The sequence below is a fragment of the Rattus norvegicus genome, chromosome 1 (genome assembly GCF_036323735.1).
Source record: "Rattus norvegicus strain BN/NHsdMcwi chromosome 1, GRCr8, whole genome shotgun sequence".
Lineage (NCBI taxonomy): Eukaryota > Metazoa > Chordata > Mammalia > Rodentia > Muridae > Rattus > Rattus norvegicus.
In genome coordinates this window covers 213074360-213100467 of record NC_086019.1, presented here as the reverse complement: position 1 = coordinate 213100467, position 26108 = coordinate 213074360, and the positions used below count along the sequence as shown (strand labels likewise).

The following is a 26108-nucleotide window of genomic DNA, read 5'->3' as shown; positions in this document are numbered from 1 at the left end:
CACTCTGAGAACCTTCTAGAAAACAAAAGGAGATAAACAGCCTTAATAAATGATCGAACTCAAACATCACTAGCAGCCTTCCGAATTCGCCTCATTGTGAAAGGAGATACTCTTGTCACGGGACTAATCTCCCCTTTCAGGCTCCTAGAACCCATCAAAGGAACCACTCATACCACATCGTTCCGTGGACCTGACCCTCCTGTCCTCCATAGCAGGAGCTCAGGGGGCAACAGGTGGCCGCTTCAAAAACTACCAGAATTGCGCCACAAAGCCTGAACTCCTCACTGCGTCTGCGCAAAGGACGCTTCCTCCCGCCCTTCTACTCCTCATGATGCGCGTGCGCACTCGAAGCCTCCCAAACCAGGCCGCGCGTTCCCTGTGGCGCGTCCGTCCAGGCCTCCCGTGCACGCGCGCGCGTCCTTGCCGCGTACAACCGCGGCGCCGTGCCCCTCCGTCGGCCGGTCCGGTTCGCCCGACGCCTCTCGTGCTCTATCGGCTCAACTCACCTCCGCCGCCACCGGGCTGGCCCGGCTGCAGGTCCTGGCGCGGAGGCGACACTCGCTGAGAGTGCGGCGGCGCGGGGGCGGCTGCTGTGGCGGGTACGAGGTGGCTGGGGGCGGCGGCGGCAGCAGCACCGCCACTAAGGACAAGGCCCTGGTTAGGACCCCCAGCGATCCCACCGGCGGCGGCGGCCCGAACGCCATTAGGCTCGACCCGAAGCTGCCTTTGGGCCCAGGAAGTGGGGAAAGGCCTGGCAGGCCCAGCTTACCCAGCGGCGTGGCGTTCGCTCCGGTCGCCATGGCGCCCCAGGGGACCGGCACCAGCGGTTCCTCGTCCTCCGCGGCGGCTTCTCCTTCACGAACCTTCGCGGGTTGGGGGGAGGGGACCCGACTACGCTCCCGAAGAGCGCGGGGAGCCCGTCCTCTCACGCGGCGGGCGGCGGCGGCGCCAGACGCACAAAGAGGGAGGAGAGAGGACGCCGCGGGGGCGGGTTGGGGGCGGCGGGGCCGCGGCCTGGATTGGGCCGGCCCGAGGTGAGGTCGGAGTCAGCGGCCTCCGATTGGCGGAGCACTAGTTCTTTTCAATACGCGTCGGGATTGGCCGAACCGTTAGGCCAGGCGACGAAATGGCGGCGGGGCCGAGTGAACTGGGAGGTGTCGCAGCGCGCACTTCTTGTTACTGCGCGGACTGAGCTCTGAGGCCAGAGTGGCGGGGGATAGGATGGGGCAAAGTCTATGACGTAGAGAGAACGTTTAGCTCATTGGCTAAAGAGGATGGAGGTAAGCGCCTCGGCGTCGTAGTGCCACGGGATTGGCTGAAACGACTCCCTTCCCCCAGGGATCAGTCGCTCGGGAAGGGAGAAGCCGGAACGAAGGCGGAGGGCAGGAGGTACGCATGCGTAGGGAGGGCACGCGGTCTCTCCGCCCCTTACACCAGGGGGACCAGAACGGAAGCCCTAAGTGACGTTAGTCATTGTGTTAGAGGTAAGGAGGGACCACGGGGAAGGGGTGGGCTCGAGTTGACGAACCTGATAGGTCGACGCCGCAGGTAGAGAAGAACTTCCTGTTTTCTCTGGAAACTAGTGTTACAGAATGACTAAAATAGGGTAGTTGCGTAAGTTTAAAGATTTTATTTCCGGTCTTGGTGGCTCATACCTTTAATCCCAGTACTCAGGAGGCAAAGGCTAATTTCTGTAAGAAAATACCTGGTGATGGAACAGCACTTTCATCCTCAGATGAAAGACAACGTAGCCAAGTAGTAGCCTGTCACCGAGAACTTGAGAGGTGGATACGGGAGAACATGAGTTTGTGGCTAGCCTGGGGTACAGAATATCTGTCTCAAGAAAGTTTAAAAAAAAAAAAAAGGTTCAATGGCACCTGCCTGTAATTCTAATTCTTATAAAGTAAAATTAGGAGCTCAAAGTTATTAGAATGAGAGAAAGTCAATTCAGAAGTTAAGTGTGCACTTCCATCGAAATCTCAGTGTGTTGGGAATGTGATTAAGTTACCTTAAAATTACATACCCATGAAAATGGAAGGGAACTTGTAAATGAAACTGAGGCCAAACATGCCTTTCCATAAAATAAATGTAAAAATAATGAAAACACTTCTTGCCAGAAAAAAACAGGCTAGTGCAACATAATAGAACTTAGAATAGATAGGATTCTCAGAAAGCAAGCTATTTCAACCCAGTAGGGGGAAAGATGTTTAAAAATAATTAGAGTGGCTAGAGAAATAGCTTATCAAATAAGAGCATGCACTGGCTACTCTTCAGAATCCAGGTTTGATTCTTGTAATCCACATGGTGACTCACAACCATCTGTAACCTCAGTCCCAGGGCATCAATCCAAAGCCCTATTCTGGCCTTACAGGCACTGCATGCATATGGAGCATAGACTTACATGCACACAAAACACTCAAATATATAAGACATAAATATATTTTTTTAAATGATGTAGAAAAATCTGAAGACATGTAGAAACCAGGGTAATCTAGGAATTGAGAGACTACAAAGACAAACTCAAGTCCGGTGGGTGGTACAAGTCAACAGACTATGACAGATAGGGAGGAAATGGTCCTACAATAGAGAAAGAACAAATGTCTGGGCTGAAAATACAATTCCAGAGCTCTTGCCTGGCATAGGCAACTCCCAAACTCCACCTGCAGACCTGTAAAAGTGGAAGAAAAACCAACTGTCTAATACCCAAAGAGCCTTTAAAACTAAGTAGAGGGGGGGCTGGAGAGACAGCTCAGCAGTTAAGAGTTCTGGATGCCCTTCCAGAGGACCTGGTACCTTCATATCAACTAACAACCCTCTCATTTCTGTTCCAGGGGATCTTGATTTCCTCCTCTTGACACCTCAGGCACTGCTCTCACAAGTGGTGCACAAACATACATGCAGATAAAACACCTATACACATAAAAATAATCTCTAAAAATTTTTTTGTAAAAGAAGCATAGTAGTAAATATTGGCTTAGTATGGCCAAGGACCTGAATTTGATCCCAAATATTGAAAATAACCAGTATGTAGCTGACCTTGGCGGGCTGCGGTGGTTTGACTGAGAATGGCTGCTCCCTTGGACTTATTTGAATGCTTAGCCCCCAGTTGATAGATCTGTTTGGGAAGGATTGGGAAATGTGGGCTCGTTGGAGGAAGTGTGTCACTGGGGGTAATTTCAAAAGCCTACACCAGGCCTAGTCTGTCTCCCTCTCTCTGCCTCTCTGCCTTGTACTTGCTGATTCAATACACATTCTCAGCTCCTACTACAGAGCCATGCCTGCTGCCTGCTGATGTTCCTCACCCTCGTGGGGCCATGGACTCACCCTCTGAACTGCAAGCTCTTCTATAATTTTCCTTGGTCATAGTGTCTCTTCACAGCAATAGAAAAGTAAGTGGTGATGGAGGCATAGCATGGCAACCCTTGGAACCCCGATCAGTCATGGCACTGGAAATGTCAAGGAACATTCAGGCCATGGTCTGCAGCCTGTATACCACCATGGCTTCCTGCCGGTCAAGGGATAGAACTGCATACCAGATCCACTGTGCTTCAGGATGAGTGTGGTGCTCTGGAAAATGTGAAGGCTGCCAGTGAACTCTCCTCTGTCTGGAGAGGTAACTGAAGTCAATGAAGCACTTGCAGGAAACATGGGGCTTGTCAGCAAATCCCTGAAGGTAGTTGGCTGACCAACATAACACCATGTGACTGTTCAGAGCTGTGAACTAATGAAAGAAGAGGCATGTGGGAAATACATGAAACCCAGTGAAGAGTGAACACAGCACCCTAGTACCCTAAATCAGTGGGAAGTGACCTGCTCTGACATGCTTGTCTTAAATTAGTGGAGCATAGAAGACTTGAGATAACTTTTAGCAGTATTGATAGAAAAGAACATTCTTGACAATGCTACTTAAGGAAAACACCCCGACTTGCTAATGGGTGCAGATAAGCACTGTGTACATATTTTCATAAACTCTAAATGCATAGCTATACTTAGCTCCAGTCTTTAGAAGTCATGAGATCACCTATGGGAAAAAGTAATTATGAAGCTGGATTTGATGACAAACCACTTTTTTTTTTTTCTCGGAGCTGGGGACCAAACCCAGGGCCTTGTGCTTGCTAGGCAAGCGCTCTACCACTGAGCTAAATCCCCAACCCCAACAAACCACTCTTTTAATTCCAGTATTCAACAGGCAGAATTCAAGGGCAGCCTGATGTATGTAACAAATTCCAGGCCAGCAAGAGTTACATGATGAGACCCTACCTAGTGATTATAAGAATTCTATAATTCAGGATAACAATGCTGTAAGTCTTGTATAATATTCTAATCTGCCCATATCTATCCATGGGTTTACATCAGGAGACTTAATGTACCTTCTCATTAGAAACAGTGTCAGATGAAGGACAGTGTTGTCTTCATTTTACCATGCGCTGCACTGACCAATGCTGTTCTGCAGTAAGGCACCGACTTTGCAGTACAGGGAGAAATGAAACAATCATCCTGCCGAGTCAGGCATGGCCTTGGTGGGGACAGAATGACATGGTTCCTGCCCCTGGGACAGAGCCAGCAGGTGTGGGCTGAAGGCTTGCTCATATAATAATGTGCATATTTTCACATTCCTCTGAGGAATGTCCTCCCTGTTAACATTAATGACTCCATGATAATCAGAGACAGCATGAGTCTGGGAGGAGATGGTGTGGCTAACTAATGTCTCAGCATATTGCTAAAGGCTGGTCAGAAATCCCAAGAATTACTTAGAGAGCTGACACAGTTCTTTTAGGTTTTCCTAGCAGCTATCCAGAGAGGCTGTCTGAAGAACAAACATAGCTCTTTTAGAATTTTTCAGGCTTTCAGATTTTGATCAGAAAACCCAAGATTTACTTTATTTTTCTAACAGGATTTCTGACTTAGAAAACCCAAGAATTTTTTATAGCAGTTTTTCTGACTTTGGTCAGAAAACCCATAACTATCCAGAGAACTTTTCAAATTTTTACTAGCAAAGAGACCGTCTAGAGCAAAAAGCTAATTGTCTCAACCCGAAAGTTTTTAGATTGCAAGAAAAAGCGGTCTAAAGCAGAGCAGAACACACTGAGAAGAGTCTGGAAAGCCGTCTCAGCAGAACTAGGCTGCCGGTTTGGACCATAATTTGACTTCGAGTAGTTTCTTTTCACTGCTCCCAAACACTCCTCTCAGAATCCAGACCTAACTAGGCTGGTCCTTGGTATCCTCTACAAAAGACATAAGCTAAGACAGGATAGTTATGAATTTGAAGCTATACACTCTATAGTTAAGCCCCATCTAAAAGAAAAAACTAACAGGAAATAGCAAAAAGATCAAGAATAGTGGTTCAGTTCCCTAATCCCAGTGCTAGAGTTCAAGACTAGCCAGTAATACAACTGTGGGGAGGAGGGGGGCAGGGGGAAGCTGGAGAGAAGCCTCAGTAGTTAATAGGAACTGCTCTTGCAGAGGACTGAGTTTGGTTCCCAGCTTCCATGTCAAATAGCTCACAACTGCCTGTCACTTCTGCCTCATCAGGCACTGCACTCACATGCACATATCTACGTGTGGACACATACACATCAATAAGAATAGTAAAAACCTTTAAAAACAAATATTTTTATGATGGGCATTGGTAGCACATGCCTTTAATCCCAGCACTGGGAGGCAGAGGCAGGCAGACAGTGTACTACACCCAGCTCGCCCACCCACCCCACCCCCTTCTTTTCCAGAAAGGGTCTCTTGTCCAGGCTGGCTTCAAACTACTTTAAATTTTGGATGGATCCTCTTCTCACCACCTCCAGGGTACTAAAATTATAGGCACTCACTAACCATTGCCTGTTTATTGATGCTAGGGTTGGAACCCAAACCTCCTTGCATGCTAGGCAAGTTCTCTACAAGCAAGCTAATCCCCAACCCTTTGGGTTGGTTAGTTTGTTTTTTGTTTTGCTTTGCTTTGCTTTGGTATGGTTTGGTTGGTTGGTTTTCTTGAGACAAGGTTTCACTATATAGCCTGGGCTGTCCTGGAATTCACTCTGTAAACCAGGCTTGCCTAGAACTCACAGAGATCTGCCTGTTGCTGCCTCTTGAGTGCAAGGATTACAAGCGTGCACCCCCAGGCTGGTTTGTTGTTTTTTTTTTTTCCCCAAGGTATGTTTTGTTTTAAGTGATTACGTACTTGGTTGAAACTGAAATTTTATACATAGTGTGTGACCCATTCAGGGGCAATGCAGCACCTTATGTAAGTTTCAGTCAGACATTGTGAAGCTACCACCCTGGAAAGCCACATACTGTTTGCCCTTTGCAGCCTCTTAGACCCTGCACTGGAATCTAAGGTTGACACTGCTCTATGAAAAGCTAGTAGAAAGGGAAAGTTGGGTCTGGTGTGGCGGCACATGACTTTAGCTGAGTACTTAGAATCCAGTGGATCTCTGTGGGTTCAAGGCCAGCCACGGCTACACAGAAAAAACCTTGTCTCAACCAAAAAAAGAAAAGAAAGAAAGAAAGGCCTTACTCAAGGCCTTTCATGAAGAAAATAGAGGATGACTCCATCTCACATTTTGACTCTGAGGGCTCAGAGTAGGAAGGGATTGTGGGAAAACAAGGCTTCAGGAGGAACAAGCAGTAATGGCATCTTTCTCTTCCAAGAACCATCTTTTACTTTGAAATAAGGTCTCATGTATCACAGATTAGTGTTGTGTGTGGTTTTAAATGCCTTTGCCCAGGATCTATTTAAATGCCTTTGCCCAGTTGCTATGTTCTTCCTCCAAAGCATGGCAGAAGAAAAACCTCTCTTCCTTGTGTCTCCCTTTTCCTCCTCGGACCCGGAAGAGTCCCGCCTGTACCTTCTGTACCTTCTGCTCAGTAATTGCACACACGCACGCACACGCACACGCACCCTTTCTTTACTGACAAATCAAGAACCAATTGGAGGGTTGGGGATTTAGCTCAATGGTAGAGCGCTTGCCTAGCAAGCGCAAGGTCCTGGGTTCAATCCCCAGCTCCGAAAAAAAAAAAAAAAAAAAAAAGAACCAATTGGAGAACAGGGACTTTCATCAGAAACACCCCCTTCACTTTATCTTTTCTGTCCAATAAAAAAAAAAAACCTCTTTTCTCATTAAATTCAACAAAACCATAATGACCATGTAAATTACATAGTGGGATGTATAAATAACATCTAGTCCATCATATTTGTCTACTATGATCTTTCTATCTGAAAGAATTTCAGATCAGAAATTCTTCAGAATTTCTATCAGAATCCACTATCCCTGGATTGTGTTCAGATTTTAGCCTGTAATGTCACCTGAAAACCATTTCATCTACTCTATAAACTCTCCCTCTCTCAATGTTAAACAACTTGAGTTTGATGAGACTAAAACTAGTCTTCAACCCCATCAAAAATCTGAGAATGACAAACATTATCTGGGTATATAGGAAGCAGCAAACAGCTTTTCAAAGAACTGTAGAGACAGCTGACTACCTGAACAGCCCTTCATTCCTCAAAACTTTTGAGCATCAGTCTTTGGCCTTCTGGCCCTGGATCACCTGATAGGCCTCTCAAAGTAGAATCATTAAGGACTGCTAACAGTCAGCTATTCTGTATAATGCGTTTATGCATATGGGTGTCTTTATGCATATGGACAGTATTGTTCTGCAGCTGAAATAGGCAATTTCTGTATTGGGATCTGACGCCCTCTTCTGGTGTGTCTGAAGACAGTGACAGGGTATGCATATACATAAAATAAAAATTTTTTTAAAAAATTATGGCTAGGGGTTGGGGGTTTAGCTCAGTGGTAGAGTGCTTGCTTAGCAAGCGCAAGGCCCTGGGTTCGGTCCCCAGCTCCGAAAAAAAAAAATTATGGCTACACAATTCCACCTATTTCCTCCCTGTTCAATTTAACTTGAACTCCTGCCTCCGATTCCCAAGGCATATACTGTATGCCACACCCTATTTTTTATGCATATGGGTGTTTTCAGTTTTTAAAGACATTTATTGTGTGTGTGTGTGTGTGTGTGCTGTTGCTGTCCTCAGACACACCAGAAGAGGGCATCAGATCCTATTATAGATGGTTGTAAGCCACCAAGGGGTTGCTGGGAATTGAACTCAGGAACTCTGGGAGAGCAGTCAGTGCTCTTAACCAGAGCCATCACTCCAGCCCCCTACACCCTATTTTTAGTTTTTTATAAATTATCTAGATGAGTGGTTCTCAACCTTCCTAATGCTGTGATCTTTAATATAGTTTGTTCCTCCTGTTGTGGGAACCCCTAACCATAAAATCACTTTCATTGCTACTCCATAACTAATTTTGCTACTTTTATGAATGGTAATGTAAATGTGTTTTGCAATGGTCTTAGACACCTCCCAAAGAGGGCTCAACCCACAGGTTGAGAACCACTGATCTAGATCCTTTGTTTCCTGGGACAGCACCTGTGCCTCCCACTTACCCATTTAGCAGCAGTGGGGGTCAAACCCAAGGCTTTATGCATGCTAAGCAATCTTTCTGCCACCAACCTATCCCCGTACGTTCTTTTTAGGTAAGGCATATGAACATGAAGAGGGGAGGGATGCTATGGAGAATAAGTGAGAAGAAAGGATCCCACTGGGCGGTGGTGGCCCTTGCCTTTAATCCCAGCACTCAGGAGGCAGAGGCAGATGGATCTCTTTGAGTTCTAGGCCACCCTGGTCTACAGAGTGAGGTCTAGGCCACCCAGGACTACACAAAGAAAAGAATGGATCATTTAAAAATTAGGAAAAGGGACACTGGGGAAATGGCTCAGTGGTTAACAGCACTTCTACTCTTGCAAGAAACTCATTATGTTCCCCAGCAACCAGGGTCTCACGGCTGCCTTCAAATCCAGTGTCCTTTCTGGCCTCAGAAGGCAGCAGGCACACACATGATACATGTATGTAAACACTCTTTAATATAGTAAAATTAAAGTTTTTAGAAATAGGGAAAGGATTAAGGGGGCAAAACTTAGAGTCTCCTTCTCTCCCAGTTCTCACCCTTAACAGCCATCCTAGCCTCATTTCCATTGCTACAGGGCACTCCAGTCCCCAACAACAGTTAACTCTAGGGGAAAGCAGCTTGTTTCCTTTACAGATTACAGTGACAATTTTGGGATTTTGGTTTCTTTAAATGCAAAAATATTATGACTGTTTTCTATTTAATCCCAGGTGTGGGACATGGGACTGCTTTGGACTATCTGCAGTAACTGACGATGATTTGCCTCATGCTCTAGCAAGGGACATGATTTTGCCAGCTGCAGATAGTTTCTGTGATTGTGTGACATTTGGAATTCTGGGAACTTTTCAGAGACTCTGTAAATACTAGGACCCTGAGACGTGATTTGTTAAGTAGTTGTTTGCAGAGAAGGAAGAAAAAAAAAGTGAGTTAGCCTGACAGTGAAGATGAAACTTACCCCAAGGAAATGGGCTCTCCTATGTTTAACAATAACATTGCCCTCTTTCGGACTCCTGACTTAACTCAGGGATCTCTTTATTTTCCCCTTTATCCTTTTTTTCTCCCTTATCTAGTGTTAGGGGTTGAAAGGGTGGAGCAAGGTAGAAGAACCCACAAAGCAACAAATGGCCAGCTTACAGTCTTTGTTATTTTGGTTATTGGTTTGCCTTTTGAGACAGGATTTCTCTCTGTAGCCCTACCTGTTCTGGAACTCACTCTAGACCAGGCTAGCCTTGAACTCAGAGATCTGCCTGACTCTGCTTCCTGAGTGCTGGAACTAAAGGTGAGTGCCACCACTGCCCAGCTAGTCTATCCTTTAAAGGAAGCTGAGACAGGAACTTGAAGAAGCTAGTTATAGTAATAGTCAAAGGTAGAGAAAGAATTGCCTTCTTTACTCCAGGAACCCACCCCTACTCCACCCCACCCCCAGCTCCGCCTAGGTAACAGTGCCACTCACAGTGGGCTGAATTTCCTTTTTTAAAGGCATGCCCACAGGCCAACCTGATCTAGACAGGACTTCAGCATTTCTCGACAGTTCAATTACCCTGCTTTAGCTGATGGGGCATTGTGAGGAAAACTCAGGGAACATGGCACCTGCCCTGACCTCCACATCACTTTCTCGTTCCAGAGTCTCCTCTGCAACTTCAGGGATGGGCCGCCCCAGGGCTTTCCATATGCCTTTCTGCCACAGGCCTGTTTGTTGAACATGCTAATGAGTTTACCCATGTTCTCTGTTCTTTTTTCACACAGGGTCTCAGCATGTAGCCCTGCCTGGAAATCCTGCCTGAGTCTAAAGTGCTAGTTGACAGGTGTGAGTCCATAACTGCTCCTGTATCTCTGTCCACAGAAATGAAAGGAGGCCTCATCCCATAGCTAACTCCCACAGAGGGCATCTGTATGACACCCCATTTTGGCAAACACAGCCAACCCAGCAATGCCTCTTCCAGGATTGATCCCCACAAACACAGAGTGGCTTTGACACAGGAGTTATTTATTGCAGTGTGGTTTGTGATATTAAAGTAGAAATACATTCCATCAATAAAGATCTTTCTGTTAACATTAGTCACCTAAATGCATAAAACCCTGCTCTAGCTATACAAAAAAATGCCAGGTTGTTAACGTAAAGATCTCCAGAATGTATTTTCAAAAAGCCAGAAAGATATATAGAATATTTCCATGTGAATAAAAATATGTCAAATTGTTTAAATATCATAAATACTTCTAGAAGGAACTGGAGGATAAATGAGAAGGCAAGTTTTATTTATTTTTGACGCAGCCCTGTCTACATATAACTTTGGCTGGCCTGGAATTCACTATGTGGACCAGGCTGGACTACAATTCACACGGTCCTGCCTCTGCCTCCTGAGTACTGGGTTCACAGGCATTCACCACAGTCTAACCTAGAATCTATTTTCTTTTTTAAAAGGCTATCTATAAACAAATACATAAATAAAATTACATCTTTCAGTGCATATTCCTGGCTTGCCCCGTCTTTGGCTTGTGGCACCCACCTTTGCTGGGAGCAAACATTATCAGTGGATCTTGCCTTTCACAGGCCCCTCACCTTGGCATGCTATACCCCTAAACCTTTTCAGATGGACTCCTGCCACCAGGTGTCACTGCCTGCAGCCTACTGCTCTAAAGTCTGAGGGCCAGTTCGTCCAGGGCACCTGGGATCAAGTGTTGTGAGCTGGGTGGTGAACACCTCTCACACCTATCACCGGCACCCCGCACCCCAGAAGTCTGGGAGATAGGAAGCTAGGTATTTACTCTGTAGCCCTGTCTCCCCTGGCCCCTCAGCTGACTCTGGGACTGTCTCACTGAGGACAAATACTGTGTCCTTTTCCTCCTCTGGCTTCCTATTTAGCCAAGCAAACCTCTTGGTCACTGGAAACCAATCAGAGCTTGGAAGAGGGTAGTCACAGGGACAGTAACTGCCACAAGAGCCACACATGAACTGTCACCTACCCACCCCCACCCACCCATTGATTCACTGACTGGCAAGTACTTGCAGCCAGCATACCAGGCACCTTTTGCCAACATGTGTTCTAAATGTCAGGAGGGTGAGAGTGAGCTGGACCTTTGCTCCACACGCTCCCTTAACCCTCCTAGGCCAGGCCTTTTCTGTGTACCCTGCCGTCCTTCAGTGGATCTTCAGCCAGTGTCTGGGACCACAGGGAAGGAAACTAAGAGAGGACAAATACAATAAGCCACAGGGAGATTCGTGCCAATGAGTTTCCTAGGTGGTGAGCTGTATCTTGGAATGAGTGACTGAACACTAAAGGAGCCCACATCATCTTCCTGGTCTAAGCCGATGCCCACTGAATTGTTACATGCTTGTCACGGATACTGCAGTAGATGGCAGGGGCAGAGCGTACATCTCAGAAATGTTATAAACATGGTAGCTAGTTTCCAGCATCCTCCCACAGACCACAGGCAAGATCCTATTTGGTGCTTGGCTGCCCTGCACATGTCCATAAGGTGCCAGATTATAGCAGAGGACTCAATCTACACAACTGAGTGAGAGCTGCTGGACCAGGGACAATGGTTTATGTCACCTGAGCTTAGACTCCACAGAGCACCAGTGGACTGGCCCTTCCATGGTGCATGCCTGAGACCAACCAAGTACTTAAAGAAAAGTGTCCTGCAGGAAAGAGGGAAAGAAAGAGGAAGGAGAGAAGGGACAGAAGGTGAGGGTTCAACTCCTTCACCTCAGAGGGACTAGTGGGATAAGACCAACCAGCTTTAATACCAATATAATTCTCTCTTAAATACATGTTGCCCAGGATAAAACCTGGGACAGGCTCTTGGCAGAAAGAATGGGAAGGAAAAGTGAGAAAGTGGAATGGATCGGCCAGGCAGCCCATCCTGCCCAGGGTCTCCTGTACGGGGACAACTCTCCAGGGAGGGTAGGTGCTCACAGCTCCCACTGGTTGGGGTTATTGCTGAAGTGGGTGGGCTACCTCTCCTCTCTGCCCCCAAACACTTCTCAGAACTAGGTCTGCTCTCTGGGACCCCAGCAGAGGCTGGAGGTGGCAACCGAGGCCTGGGTGACATCAGGGGGATAGCTCAGTAGCTGCTCTGGTGACCTGTGAGGATATAGAGGTTGCTGTGTGCCCCAGGGTTGCCAGTGGGAATGCTTTCCAGGATGATGTCCCTAGGGGTGGGGGAAGAGGCACAAGGTAAGCAAAGCAGGCAAGCTAGGTGAGCCCATCCCAAGTCTAGCCTGGGGATGGGACCTGAGAAGGAAGGTACATTTCAGAATATCCCATGTCTACCTGTGGGCCCCCAGCACTCGGAAGATCCTGGTCTCATCTGTAATCTCCTGGGTCACCTGGAAGACAAGGGACCATGAGACACTCCCAATAGTCCTTTCTAAACAGGAGGCTCAGAGCTGGAAGCAGTTAGGACCTGAGCCCCACTCACCTCGTTGGTGTCAAGGCTTCGACCCTGCATGCCATGACTCCAGAACGCCAGCACGCTATCCTGCAGACATACTGGAAGAATGGGCTATTAGCCCTATACTCCCCCTGCACTCTACGAATCCCCTCACCCTTACCACAAAGTACAGTGGCTACTCCCAGACCAACTCGCAGGGGTCCTCACTGGGCTGGGTATCCAGGATGGCTCCCCTAAGGGAGTAGGAAAGCTACCCTGGTCCCACTGCCAGCCCTGAGCTCTAAGCCCAGTCATGTATTTCTGGACTGAATATGGCCAGGCCCACATCTGGCTTACTCACCCACAGTCTCAATAGGGAAGTCAAAGGTTAGCTCAGGGGCAAGCGCAGCCGTGGGCTCTCCCTGCAGGTTAACGATCCTCACACAGCCTGTGCAAGGAGAGAGCTGTGAGTGGGAGACACCGGGCTCCCTGCTAGGATGGCAGACCCATAAAAAAATAGCCTTCCTCACCACCACTCTCCACTGCCCTCCAATCCAGATCCTAGGGCACTCACGTTCAAAGCTGACCAGCACTGTGTCCCTGTCCACCTGGATCACCTGCTGTGCAGAACCTGGGATCCCCTCTGTGGACAGAGAAGGAAGGGCAAGGCCTGACTTGCTGAGCCACCAGGCTACTCCAGCATTCTAAGGACTGAAGGGGCTACAGCCAATCCTAAACCAACAGCTTATTTCACCTCACACCAGCCTCATAGGGTCATAATACTCAGAACAAGGGACTTGCCTTAGGCTTATTGGACTCCGGGAGGGGTTGCAGGGTCTCATAAGAGCCTATAGAAGCTCCAGGGTCAGACAAACCAGGCTATCAGATTCAGTTGCTGTGCGGCTGGCGCAAGTCACTTCCTCTCTGAATTTCATTTTCCTCTTTGGTAACTCAGACATGAGTTGCTATTTTACAGGGCCATTCTAAGAATTAAGGCTGAAGGGGCTGGGATTGGGGCTGGAGAGATGGCTCAGTGGTTGAGAGCACTGACTGCTCTTCCAGAGATGCTGAGTTCAAATCCCAGCAACCACATGGTGGCTCACAACCATCTGTAATGAGATCTGATGCCTTCTTCTGGTGTGTCTAAAGACAGCTACCTATAGTGTACTTATATAATAAATAAATCTTAAAAAGACTGACGGGGCTGGAGAGATGTTCAGTGGGTGAGGGCATTAGTGGCTCTGCTAAAGGTTGCAGGTTCAATTCCCAGCATGTACAGCTCACAATCACTTATAACTCCAAGTCACCCTCTTCTGACCTCCAAGGTATGCACATGGTATGTATATACACATGGAGGCAAAGCATTCATACACGTAAAATGAATTTTAAAATATTTTTTAAAAAGCAGCAGAAGAATTAGGAATGAAATCCCAAGGGAATCCTGGCACCAAGAGCCCTTCCTTTTCTATTGCCCGAGCTTTCTCCATGACTGAGATATGCCCTTCCTGCCTCAGCCTGCCAAATGCTTATACCACCACACTTTTGTTTTTTTATGTCTAATGCTTTTTTTTTTTTTTTTTTTTTTTTTTGAGCTGGGGACCGAACCCAGGGCCTTGCGCTCGCTAGGCAAGCGCTCTACCACTGAGCTAAATCCCCAACCCCTTATGTCTAATGCTAATGGAAGAGGAGGGCTTAAACTTTTACACAGCTACTTTGTTTTATTCATGAGTACACTGTAACTGTCTTCAGACACACACCAGAAGAGGGCATCAGATCCCATTACAAATGGTTGTGAGCCACCATGTGGTCACTGGGAATTGAACTCAGGACCTCTGGAAGAGCAGTCAGTGCTCTTAACCACTGAGCCACCTCTCTAGCCCCCTACCACACTTTTAAGCTTTGGATTGTTATGTTACCCAGGCTAGCATCTACTCATGGGTTCATGCAATCCTCCTGCTTCAGCCTCAGAGGAGGGATCACAGTCCTATGCCACTGCACCCAGGCTAGTCTACGGAAATCTTTCAGGAAGTCCAGATCAGAGAGCCAGGACTGAAGTGTCCCTACCCCCGACCCCCCACTTTCCCAAGCATTCCTTCCCTGCAGCACCTAGTGCTGTTGCTCACCAGGAGGGATGAGGATGTCTGGAGTCAGGCCAGTCTCCAGGGGCAAGACATGGAACAGGACTCTGCAGCCGGGTCCCTCAGGTCCCTCAGCGCCCACGCACACCTGTGGCAGCTCCTTCCCGTCGAGCACCAGCGGCTCCAGCATCCCTGCCGGGCTGGGCAAGGGGCTGGAAAAGTTCTGGGGGACAGCAGAGAGGCTTGGCTCTGTTTCTTCCGCGGGCATCCTGCCACCCAAGGGTCTTCTGGTCCCTTACCTTCAGCAGCAGGAATTTCTGCAGTGGCTCATACCACTGCAGCAGAAGCAGGCTGGCAGGCAGGGCGGCCAGCAGGAAGGTACTGCCGGTATAGGGGTTGCGAACTGTGGGAGGAGAAGGGTGTGGGCAAGGGTCCAGCCTCATCACAGCACCTCTCCCAACCCCATACAGCCAGCTCTTACCCACACGGCACTGCAAGCAGCCTTTGGTGTCAGGAATCTTGGTAGACAGGGCAAAGCGTCTGTAGGGATCAAAATCAGCATATGTTCTGGGAGCCATCCTTGAGCAAGGCCCCCACTGAGCCCTGTGAGGTGGTCACTGTCCCCTTCCTGGCTTTATGGATGAGACACTAGGTTCAGGGAGGCACAGCAGTGTGCCTTTAAGAGCTGCAAGGGGCTGAGGCTCTGGGTATCTTAGGTTCCCCAGCCTGGGCACTCACTCTGACCGGCAGTAGGGGTGGGGGTGGGGGTGGATTGTTCTTTTGTTTTGGGTTTCTCTTTTTAAAGTTTAAATTTGTGTATTTGAATGTTTGCATGCATGCACGTATGTATACATGGACCCAATGTACACTAATTCTGTGCCTGCAAAGGTGAGAATGTATCAGATCCCCTAGCTGAGGTTAAAGGTCGTCGTGAGTTACCATGTGGATGACAGAAACTGAACCTAAGTCCTCTGGAAGGGCAGGGAGGGAGGAGGGATGGCTTTTAACCACTGAGTCCGCTTCTGTGTTTGAGTTTTTGGAGAAAACCATGGTTCATGTAACCCAAGCTGCTCTCAAACTCCTGATCTTGTCAAATCCTACCAGGTGCCAACATTAGAAACCTAAGCCACCAGATCCAGCACCACCACATTCCTTTTCTCTTCATTCTTTTTTAACTTTTCTTGGGCTCACTAGCTGGCCCCTTAGGTACAGGTACCTGCTACCACCAGACTTACAACCTCAACTCAGTTCCCGGGATTCATGTGGTAAACCCTGAAGAACTCCTCCTGTCAGGTGTCTTCTGACCTCCACTTGTATACCATGGCAAATGGGTTATCACCCTCCCTGAAAATAATGCCTTTAATTCCAGAACTTGAGAGCCATAGTCAGGAGGGTCTGTGTGAGTTTAAGGTCAGCCTGGTCTACACAGTGAGTACTAGGACAGCCAGGGCTATATAGAGAGATCTTGCCTCAAAAAAAACAAACAAAAACAATTACCACTACTACTACTACTACTACTACTAATAATAATAATAATAATAATAATAATAATAATAATAAATTTAAAACAATTAAAAATAAAGCATTTCTTGGGCTGGAGAGATAGCTCAGTTAAGAGCCCTCTGACATTGGGGTTGGGGATTTAGCTCAGTGGTAGAGCGCTTGCCTAGCAAGCGCAAGGCCCTGGGTTCGGTCCCCAGCTCTGAAAAAAAAAAAAAAGAAAGAAAAGAAGAGCCCTCTGACACTCTTCCAGAGGTCCTGAGTTCAATTCCCAGCAACCACATGGTGGCTCACAACCATCTGTAATGAGAACTGATGCCCCCTTCTGGTGTGTCTAAAGACCGATACAGTGTATTTATATATAAATAAATAAATCTTAAAAAAAACATAAAGCATTTCTTTACACTGACCGATTGTGGGGAAGCACATCATGTCACATAGGTAGGACAACTGTAGGAGCCAGTCCCCCGTCCATCACATGGTTCCCTGAGATTGAACTCAGGTTACCTCAGGCTTGGCAGCAAGCACCTTTTCCTGATAAGCTAAGCTACTGTCCCAGCCCTCCTTTAGTTTTTTACATAGTCTTACTCTGTAGCCCAGGTTGGCCTGGGGTTTATAGCAGTTGTCTTGCCTCAGTCTCTCAAGTGCTAGGATTACTGGTAAGAGCGTCTGTATAGTTTTTAACAAGCAGCTCGTGTGGAGACCAGAAGTTGAGGCAGGTCCCAGCTTGAGTATACTTAGTTCATTTCAAAGACTGACAAACAGGCCCTGGGAGATGTAAAGACTTCAAACAGCAAATGGCCTGCCTTCTGCACCTAGGTGGGTCTCTGACCCTGTGGGGAGGTGGATGGTTGTCTAATGGGGAGTCCCCATGCCCTCAGGGACTGACCATTGGAGCCTGTTTCTTCATCTGAGGAACTGGGCTGTTAACGCTGCAATCTCCTCCCAGTGACTCAGGTCCTGCCTGTGCTCCTGCCAGAACAGGCCCCTGGGAGGAAGCCGGTGTCTGCCCCCCTGTGCTGACCTCTGCCCTCCCTCTTCCTCCCACTCTGGCCCAGCTGGCCTCTGAGCAGGTCACAGGCATATCTGCACTGATACTTTTGCATCTGGTGTTTCCTCTACAAAAACTTCATGTTTTCCGCTTCTTTATGTTCAAAGTCTGGCAAGCCCTCTGCTTAAAGGTTAGGGGTCAGAACAGAGGCTCAGGAAGCCCAGAGGGCACAGGGCACCAATACAGGTTTGGTGTGAGCTCTGTAGATAAGGCTGTCCTCCAGGTCTTCCCAGTGCTGCTGCCTGGGGCCTGGCCTGCCTCTGGTCATAGTCAAGTTGGAGCTGTTTCCTGGCCCACTCTTCTGGGTGGTCCAGCTCTCTCAGACGGACCAGGAAGGACCCACTCACAGAGAATTTGCATCTTTTGAAATGTGAATTTTCAGAAGGTTCTCATACTACAGCATCAAACTTCAGTAATCCTCCAGCCTCAACTTCTTGAGTGTTGAGATGATAGACATATAATTTACTTAATATATGGCAAATCCAACTCAAGCCCAGATTCCTACGTCACTCACAGCTGGTGACAGCTCTATCCTTCCTTCCACCAAGGTCAAAAGCCTTGCACTCAACCTTGACCCCCTTTCTCTTTCAAACACCACCTATCACCAGGAAATCCTGCTGGCTCCACTTGTAAAACAGAATGAAAACCAGACCATTTTTCACTTCCTTTACTCTTACTGCAGCCCACACCCCTGTTGCTGGCCACCTACCACTGTGACAGGCTTCTCATGGCCTCTAGAATCCTCCCATCAGGGCTTTAGTCCTCACCCGCAGCAGAGATCCCATGAAGACCTCAGTGCCAATCACACCTCACCAGAGGCCTCCAAGCTGCTCTAAGTCAAAGCCCAAGGCCTCTCTGAAGACAGACCCTCGATGATCTGTTCCTCAAGCAAACCAGACTTGCACCTGCCCTAGGACCTTTTTTCTCCTTACATAACCTTCTCTCTAAAGATCTCTAGCTTCTTTGGAAACTTACATTTATTGGGGCTGAAGAAAGGCTTAGTGGTTCAAAGCACTGGTTGCCTTCTAGAGAATCTGGGTTCAATTCCCAGCACCTACATATCTGCTCACAACAGTCTGTAACTCCAGTCCCAGTCACTCCAATGCACATAAAATGACTCTTAAAATGTTTTCATTGTGCACATGTGTGCATGTGTACACATCAAGGTGCATACGTGGAGGTCAGCGAACAACCCGCTCTCTTTTCACCATCTGGTGGCAGGCATCTTTAACCCCTGAGCAAGATTGCCAGGCCCAAAATCCTAGGTTATTCCTACAGTGCTGGGGACTAAATCTAGAGCCTCACATGCTAGGCAAGCTACCTTTCCTTACCTTACCTTACCAGTGAGCTATAGCCTCAGCCCTGTCCCCGGTCTTGCCACAAAAATAGCACTTTCTCATTGAAGGCTTTCAGAACAGCCTTTTTTTTTTTTTTTTTTTTTTTTTTTTGGTTCTTTTTTTCGGAGCTGGGGACCGAACCCAGGGCCTTGCGCTTCCTAGGTAAGCGCTCTACCACTGAGCTAAATCCCCAGCCCCCAGAACAGCCTTTTAATGTCCTCTTCTTCAGCCTGTCCTCCTCCATTACTGCCAAAGAGCCTCATTTCTAGTTCTACCATTTACCTCCTTCATGCACACAAGCAAGCAAGCGCGCACACACACACACACACACACACACAGTCAAGGGAAGGGGCAAAGGTCCCCTCAGGTCCATAGATGTGCCTGAGCTCTGCACAATGCTAAGAACATATGAGGAGGGGTTGGGGATTTGGCTCAGTGGTAGAGCGCTTACCTAGGAAGCGCAAGGTCCTGGGTTCGGTCCCCAGCCCCAGAAAAAAAAAAAGAACATATGAGGAAGGTGCCGCTGCATAATTACCTGCTCAATGGTGACAGCCTAACGCCACATGTCAGTGCTGGGCTACTTAGCTTCTGCAGTGGGCTCCTCTGCACTGGTCTCTAGACCTGACCACTGTGCTTCCCAACACCAGTCCTACTGTAGCTCTTGATATGGACAGTATATTCTGTTGTCAGAGACAGGAGCTCACATAGCCCAGGCTGGCCTAAAACTCAATAGGTAGACAAGGACGACCACGAACTCCTGATTCTCCTGCCCCTATCCCCCATGTACTGAGATTACAAGCATGCAACACCATGCCCAACTATGTTTTTGAGAAAAAGTATCCCTTCTGTGTAGCCCAGGCTGGCCTCAAACTTGATCTTCTCCTGCCTCATTCTGCCTAGTGCTGGGATGTTGGGCCACGACACCAGCCAGGCTCTTAGACAGTGAGCTGAACCGCCTATCACAGGAAGCATATTGACTAGTACACAATAAGACCCTTTGAGATGCTGACAGCACTGCTGTACACTGGGCAGAGTCCAAGTCCTGGCAACAGAGGAAGGGCTCGCCACCTGTGCGGCTCTCAACCCTCAGGCCAAACGGGGTCCTCTAGGCCTTGCTGTTTGTTCTCACCTGCACTCACTCTCCCTTCCCCTAGAGCCTTGGGATGCATCCTCTAATTCTGTCTCTGCTTTCTGGCTTTCAGAGCACTCTGTCCACCTCTACCCCTGCCCCTTCCTTGAACCAAGCAGTCTGCTATAAATGCCCAGGTCCTTTGTTTCTCCAAAGCAGGGCTCTGTTGACACATCGCCAGGCCCGGCACTGGGCCACTGAACTGCAGGATGAAGTCCACCATCTCTGCTGTCTGCAGAGCACTTTCACACTTGCATCCCTTTGTTCATTCTAACAAGCCAAGTGGACAGGAGGGGAGGCCACCAACTACTGACCAGGAGGAAGCAGCCTCGGAGACAGGAAGTGCCTAAATGATTAGCTAAGACCCTGGCAGTCCCAGGGAGGGTGGAGTCCCATCCAGCAGGCACTATTCTGGACCTCCTGTGTACCCCATACCTGCTGACCTGGGGATGATGCGCTGAGTGATGCGGTTGGTAGGGATGGAGAGGGGTGCCTGGTGCTGCAGTCTCCGCTGCTCAAACAGGCCTGGGAGGTCATGCGCCCAGATATGTGTGGATTTCCCTGAAGCGGAAGAGGAAGACATAGGGCTCAGAGAAAGTTTGGGGAAGGGTGCTCTGGCCGCCTCTGTACCCTCTTCCTCCTACCTGAGAGTGACAGCAACACATTATTCACACAGTAGAGCCAGATGCAGCGATGGGAGATGAGCTAAGACCAAAGCCAGTAGACAGGTGGTCAGCACCCAACATTCCTGTGCCTCTGCCCCCAAACGCCACTAAGTCTCACCTTCTCCAGCGTATCCTCATGCAGTTCATGAAGGTTGAGGGTGTAGATGCCTTCCTCAGCCCCTACCACCAGGAACTGGTCTGCAGGCACAGACATAAGGTCAGAGGCTGCCACACGTTCCTGGCCCAAGCTAAGGGTGTCCTAAGTTACTGCTTCTGCTCTACCCCTGGCCCACCTCGAGTCACAGGGTGAACCCAAGTGACAGCAGCATGGATCTGCAGGGGGCAGCCATTGAAGACCTTGGAGAAGCAGGCACCCATCTGGGGAGAAAGTGAATAGTGGAGGAGGAACCCAGTGGCAATGCCAGGACAATAGGACCCAGGAATAGCCAGGAAATACTTACGTGCACCTTGGGGGTGGGAGGAAGACCATGGCAGGATGATCGCTGTGTTTGAGGGAGGGAAGGAGTCAGGGCCTAGGTGACACCCTGTAGCCCCACCCCCACTCCTCTGCTGACCTCTCACCTCATGATCCTCCCGTTGCTTCAGAGTCGCCCAGGCAGTTGGCAGCAGTGGGGGGCTGCTAGGGCCAGCTGGAGGTGCTGACAGGGTTCCTATGTGCACAGACCACAGTGACTCCAAGCCCCAGCCCTACCCCAGAATTTCCCATGGCCTGCCCACCCAGGGCCACACCTGGGGAGCAAGACTGGGCATTGTCATCAGATGTTGACTCAGTGTGGGGCAGTCCCATAAATGGGGCCCGTTTGATAGTTCCAATGGCATCATCTGGGGAGTCCAGCTCCTGGCAAGAGGGTCAGAAACAGCCTGGCAATTATCAGAGGCCCCATGATGCACTTCTGTCCCATAGTACTCTATGCACACAGCTTACTTCCCAGCTCTACCCTCTTCCAATCCACACCTGGAGTTCTATGGCTGGCCGGATAGTCAGGCTCCTACAGGGACACAGCAGATGGCATGAGGGAGTGAGAGGACTGCCCCTCCCCCCCCCACCCTGGGCCTGAAGGCCTTTCTTCACCCCAGGTATGGGTCCTCACCTTTCCTCCAGGGCCTCCTGGACTGACTGCAGCAAGCTCCTGGGCCAGAGGAAGGGGGCAGTGGTCAGTCTTCCATAAGCCCCAACCTGCCCCAGCTTCCCCAGCTCCACTCACTCACCTACTCAGTTCTTCTTTCCCCAGGAATGTCCACTCCTCCTCCCACTGGAGGAAACCAAGGCAGAGACACCAGAGCAGAGGTGGAAAAAAAGAGAAGGGTTTCAATAGATGGGAGAGGAGAGCCAGGAATGATCTGGATCTCAAGGTGTGCCTAGACTATAGGGTGAGTTCAAGGCCAGCCAGAGTAAGTTAGAGGAACCGTCTGACATCAGCAAAAAGAGAAAGAGCAAGAGAGACCAATAGACAGATGGAGAACATTCTGTAACACGCAAAGACTTGTGAAAGACAAAACAACAAAAATGAGAGAGAAAGACAGAGACAGAGATGGAGGGAGACAGCAAGCCAGCAGAACAGAGAGATGGGCACCATGGGAGCGGAAAAAGAAACTAGGGACAGAGGGGATGGGGTGGCGCCATCCTATGACAGGCAGACTGAGGAATATGGCCAAGTCCTGTGAAAGCTAGGTTTCAAAAGGGTGTGGTCAGCCTTCCACTTTCCAGTACTATCTAAAGGAGAATGGCACAGGAGGGACCTCTAGCCCAGGACCCCAGGTGACACAAGCACAGGAGGATCCTCCAGCGTGGGACCCCAGGTGACACAGGCAAACCTTGCTTCAGAGTGGCCATGACTGGGGATAGTCTACCTGCATCTGCACACCCAGCCCCTCTCTGAAGCCCCCTCCACAAATACATACAGCCAGTGCCTCACCGGTTCACTGAGAGGGTCTGTCTCTTTCCGGCGAGGAGCACCAAATTTCACTTGGTGAACTAGGGAACCAGTGTATTAGATTAGGAGGGGGCCAAAGTCTCAGAATGGACCCCGCCAATAACACCAGGTCCATGGGTGCATTTAGCCCAATCAGAAGACTTACATTGGATCTCGGAGGGGGTCCTCTCAGCTGGACCATGATGGCCCCGGGAATGGATGGTGTCTGGAAACATATCGTGGGTCTAAGAAAGAACACAAACAGCAGACTTGCACGCAGCCAGGAGTTCTTCCAGGGCTTGACACCCATCAGGGCTCCTGTTTTCCTGACAGCCCTAAGATTACTGTGAAATAAAACAGCCCTCCTTTCACGGATGGGAAAACTGGCACAGAAACATCAAGACACCTGCCAAAGGCCACACAGAAAGGAGGAACGCTTAGTCATAGTCATGGCTGGCTTGGACCCGAAGATGGCAGTGGGCTTGACTAGAGAGAAGTTCTGCTGGAATTCCACAAGTCACAAAAGTTCTGATCTATACCACCTTCCCACCAGGCCGGGCTGACCCAGCTCCCAGTCCCCCTTTTACCTCCAGTTCACTGTCTTCAGGGGAGAGGGTTCCCAAGTGGGGGTCGCTGGCCTTGTCGAGGAGCTGGGTAAGGAGGGCTGGAGGGAGTGGCTGGGTTGTGAATGGGTGCTGGAAGAGCAAGGGGTGCTAAGGTTGCTCCCTGCCCTCCAGGCCTTGTCCTTGAGCCTCAAGTCCCCAGGCTCATGCCCTGCCTCCCACCTGCAGAAGCTTCTCAGCTGTAGGCCTCTTCTTGGGGTTCTTGGTTAGGGCTAGCTTGAGGAAGTGGTGGAAAGTCTGGGTCCTGGTGGATACAAAAGCCCCACCCACCCGAACCCAGGTTAAGCTCTGCAAAGAAGCAACCTGTCAGTTGCCCCAGCCGGCCACCAAAGGAGCTGGAGCCTGGTCAGTGCTGCTGCACCACAGGAGTGCCTCCATCACAAGCCATGAGCCCTTCCCTCCTGTCCCATTGCCTACAGTGGGAACCAAGCTCAATCCTTGGCAAAAGCCTCTATCCACTGGGCTTGGCTGGAAAAGGATACTTAGCTGTGGGTGAGCCCTCACCATCGTGTCTTGTCTCTCAGCTTGGGTGGTTGGAAGCTGCTTTTCGACATGAGCATCAAGGCCCTAGGGTGGATATGAACTCATGGGTCAAGGGTCAGCAGGGCAAGGGTCAGGCAAGGGGCATGTGCTAGGCTGACCTCATGGGGTGGAGGTGGAACAGCGGTGGTTGCAGCTCGCCCAGCTCAATGGCAGTGATGCCCAGGGCCCAGACGTCACACAGCTCATTGTAGCCACCCTTGCGTTCCACAGCAGCAACCTCTGGTGCCATCCTAGAATCAGGGTCACATACAAGATGGCCAGATGCCCTTCTTCTGGCCACCACCCCTATTGCCAGGGCACCACCATCTTACCAGTATGGAGTGCCAATGAAAGACCGCCTCTTGGCCACAGATGCTGTCAACTCGCCTGACACTCCAAAGTCCGCTGCAGCAAAGAGACTCTTACCAGCCCCAGGGACTCACTTACCTCCCACCACAGGGCCCAGGCTATACCAGGTAGGGATAGGGTACAGACAGCCACACCTATCCCAAGCCACGCCTGGCCCCTCATCTGAGAGGAGTCACCATCCTTCCATCTCTGAAAACTTGATCCCATGTCAGATCCCTCCCAATCCAATCTCACTCAGCCACTATTGGCAGGCAAGTAATAATACTATATCTCCTAAGCGGGGAAACTGAGGCTCAAGCAGTAAAGTGATTGGGATCTCCAGCACCCAATTCTATGGTCTCTGAGCCCCTGCTGAACCCTCACCCACATGGCATCCCCCAGTACTGACCTAGCTTGACATCACCCTGCAGAGTGAGCAGAAGATTGGCACCCTGGGAGAGTGGGGGGGGGGGGACAGAGAAAGGATTGTGTCAGATGCCTGGCAGCTTCCTCCTCATTTGAACCTTGCCCTTGGCCGGCCCCTACCTTAATGTCTCGGTGAATTTTCCCCTGAGAATGCAGGTGGTGGAGCCCCTAGGGACAAATAGAAGTCTCTGAGGACAGCTACTCAGCACTAATTATCTCTTCTGAGCCCCTCCTCAGGACTGGGGCCCCCCACCCAAGCAGCTTCCTCCACCCCTCTCCCCAAACAGGAAGTGACTGAGCCAAGAGGGAAATAGGCTGCTTCCGGCAACAGAACTGGGGCCCCCCTCCCGCTAGGACCCACATCCCCTGAGCCAACCCATCCCAAAGTCCCAGTCTCCCACTGGCCAGATGGGGTGGGCCCACACTCCTGAAGATTCCAAAATGAGTGTTGCCCATGAGCCCTGTACCTTCAGTGCCTCCCGGCAAACATAGGCAATCTGCCGTTCTTCCAGGGGCCCGGTGGCTGAAACATACATACAGGGCTGAAGAGAAAGAGCCTGAGAGATTTGCTGACCTTCCCTACCCACCCTGCATAGCAGAAAGCAGCAGGCACCACTACAGCAAAGCGATGTTAGCCACATTTCTTCCAGGTTCAGACTGGGAAACTGAGCCCAGAGGAGGACAGTATTTCTCTCAAGGTCACACAGCTAGTCAAGAAGCTAAGAGGAGTCCCAAGTTCAGCCAGGAGGATGCCTCCTACCCCTATGTTGGCACTGGGAAAGGCCATGTCCCATGGAGTCTGGCTCTCACCGTGGTAAATCTCCTGCAGTGACCCTCCTCCACAGAACTCCATACATATCCACAAGCGGTCATTCCTGGGGAGACAGAGTTGGGGCTGGCACAATGCAGGACACACAAGGGCTTTCTGGGGTAAGAAGATAAACAACCTCACCTGAGGTAGCTGCCAATGTAGGCCACAACATTGGGGTGGCGGCATTCACGGAGGATGGTGATTTCCTGCTGAAGAGAGCTGATGTCGTCTCCTGGAGAGCACAAGGCATTATGGGGGGGGAGGCACACGCGTAGCCCAGACTCTGTCACTATGTGCAAAATGAGTAGAGTATTTCTCTCCTCTCCAAGCAGTTGCCGGACCTTAGTTTCTCTTGGGGTCCGCTTCTCTAGGGCTCTAGAAAATGTCAACTCTCCGCCCCCGCCAGCTCACCCGCCTGCCTCCCTGGAGCACAGAGGCCCCACCCGGGCCCACACCTGGGTCTAGCTTGACGATCTTCACCGCGGCCAGTTCGGACGTGACGGTGTCACGGGCCTGCGGGGCACAGGGTGAGAAGCAGGGTGAGGAGGGGGCGGGGCCGGGGCTCCCGCGGCGGGATGTGAAGATGCACCCTCCTCCTGCGCTCCCGCCCGTCCCGCAGCCCCGCGCAGCGCACCTTGTAAACGTCGCCATAGGTCCCGGCCCCAACACGCTGCAGCAGCTCGAAGCGGTCCCGCGGATCCTGCAACGACACGTCCCGCAACAGCGCCATGGCCCGGCGCCGGACCCGCCGGCGGGCGCAAGCTGCGGAGCCGGCGCGGAGCGGCGCGGGGCGGGGCGGGGCGAGGCGGGCAGGCAGGCACAGCGGCGAGACTCAGAGGCCGTGGGGCGGG

At 50.0% G+C, this 26108-nt stretch overlaps 2 protein-coding genes, 1 long non-coding RNA gene and 1 pseudogene across 18 annotated transcripts in view; 2 read left to right on the top strand and 2 right to left on the bottom strand.

The window, feature by feature from the left end:
- Sf1 (splicing factor 1) overlaps positions 1-10212 on the bottom strand; it is a 22433-nt gene extending 12221 nt beyond the window's left edge. For 11 of the 13 annotated variants that reach the window (XM_063268843.1, XM_039080582.2, XM_063269311.1 and 8 more), the window contains exon 1: positions 770-10212. In XM_063268843.1, the coding sequence (XP_063124913.1) occupies positions 770-800 (31 nt within the window). In that variant the 5' untranslated portion in view covers positions 801-10212. The remainder of the gene's footprint in view (positions 1-769) is intronic. The other 2 variants (NM_001110793.1, NM_058210.2) reach the window with 1 other exon arrangement.
- LOC134483960 (uncharacterized) lies at positions 1347-10512 on the top strand. The gene is made up of 2 exons (XR_010061183.1): positions 1347-1484; positions 10206-10512. It is a non-coding gene; the product is annotated as an uncharacterized LOC134483960 (long non-coding RNA).
- Positions 4814-4871, top strand: LOC120100224 (U7 small nuclear RNA; annotated as a pseudogene).
- Map4k2 (mitogen activated protein kinase kinase kinase kinase 2) lies at positions 10426-26108 on the bottom strand. 4 transcript variants are annotated; one of them, NM_001415830.1, is made up of 32 exons: positions 25892-26068; positions 25713-25770; positions 25399-25489; positions 25257-25321; positions 24914-24969; positions 24567-24614; positions 24430-24472; positions 24005-24077; positions 23792-23923; positions 23655-23717; positions 23313-23394; positions 23115-23222; positions 22694-22772; positions 22531-22589; positions 21824-21867; positions 21706-21744; positions 21570-21603; positions 21344-21452; positions 21176-21264; positions 21055-21096; positions 20887-20971; positions 20712-20791; positions 20573-20633; positions 20372-20489; positions 15393-15451; positions 15211-15314; positions 14957-15134; positions 13408-13476; positions 13195-13281; positions 12882-12952; positions 12734-12789; positions 10426-12612 (listed from the first exon to the last, which is right to left on the bottom strand). In NM_001415830.1, the coding sequence occupies exons 1-32, from the start codon at positions 25985-25987 to the stop codon at positions 12525-12527; spliced, it is 2466 nt and encodes an 821-aa protein (NP_001402759.1). In that variant the 5' UTR covers positions 25988-26068; the 3' UTR covers positions 10426-12524. The 4 variants fall into 4 exon arrangements, with proteins under 4 accessions (NP_001402759.1, NP_001402760.1, XP_038964431.1 ...); NM_001415831.1 differs by having other exon boundaries at positions 23655-23690; XM_039108503.2 differs by having other exon boundaries at positions 24914-24988; positions 25892-25973.

Coding starts and splice junctions, on each gene's coding strand:
- Map4k2 (NM_001415830.1), bottom strand. CDS start 25,987: ATGGCGCTGTTGCGGGACGTGTCGTTGCAGGATCCGCGGGACCGCTTC. Junction 25,771..25,891: donor CCTATGGCGACGTTTACAAG/GTGCGCTGCGCG, acceptor TGTGCCCCGCAG/GCCCGTGACACCGTCACGTC. Junction 15,135..15,210: donor AGAAATTCCTGCTGCTGAAG/GTAAGGGACCAG, acceptor GCTGTCCCCCAG/AACTTTTCCAGCCCCTTGCC.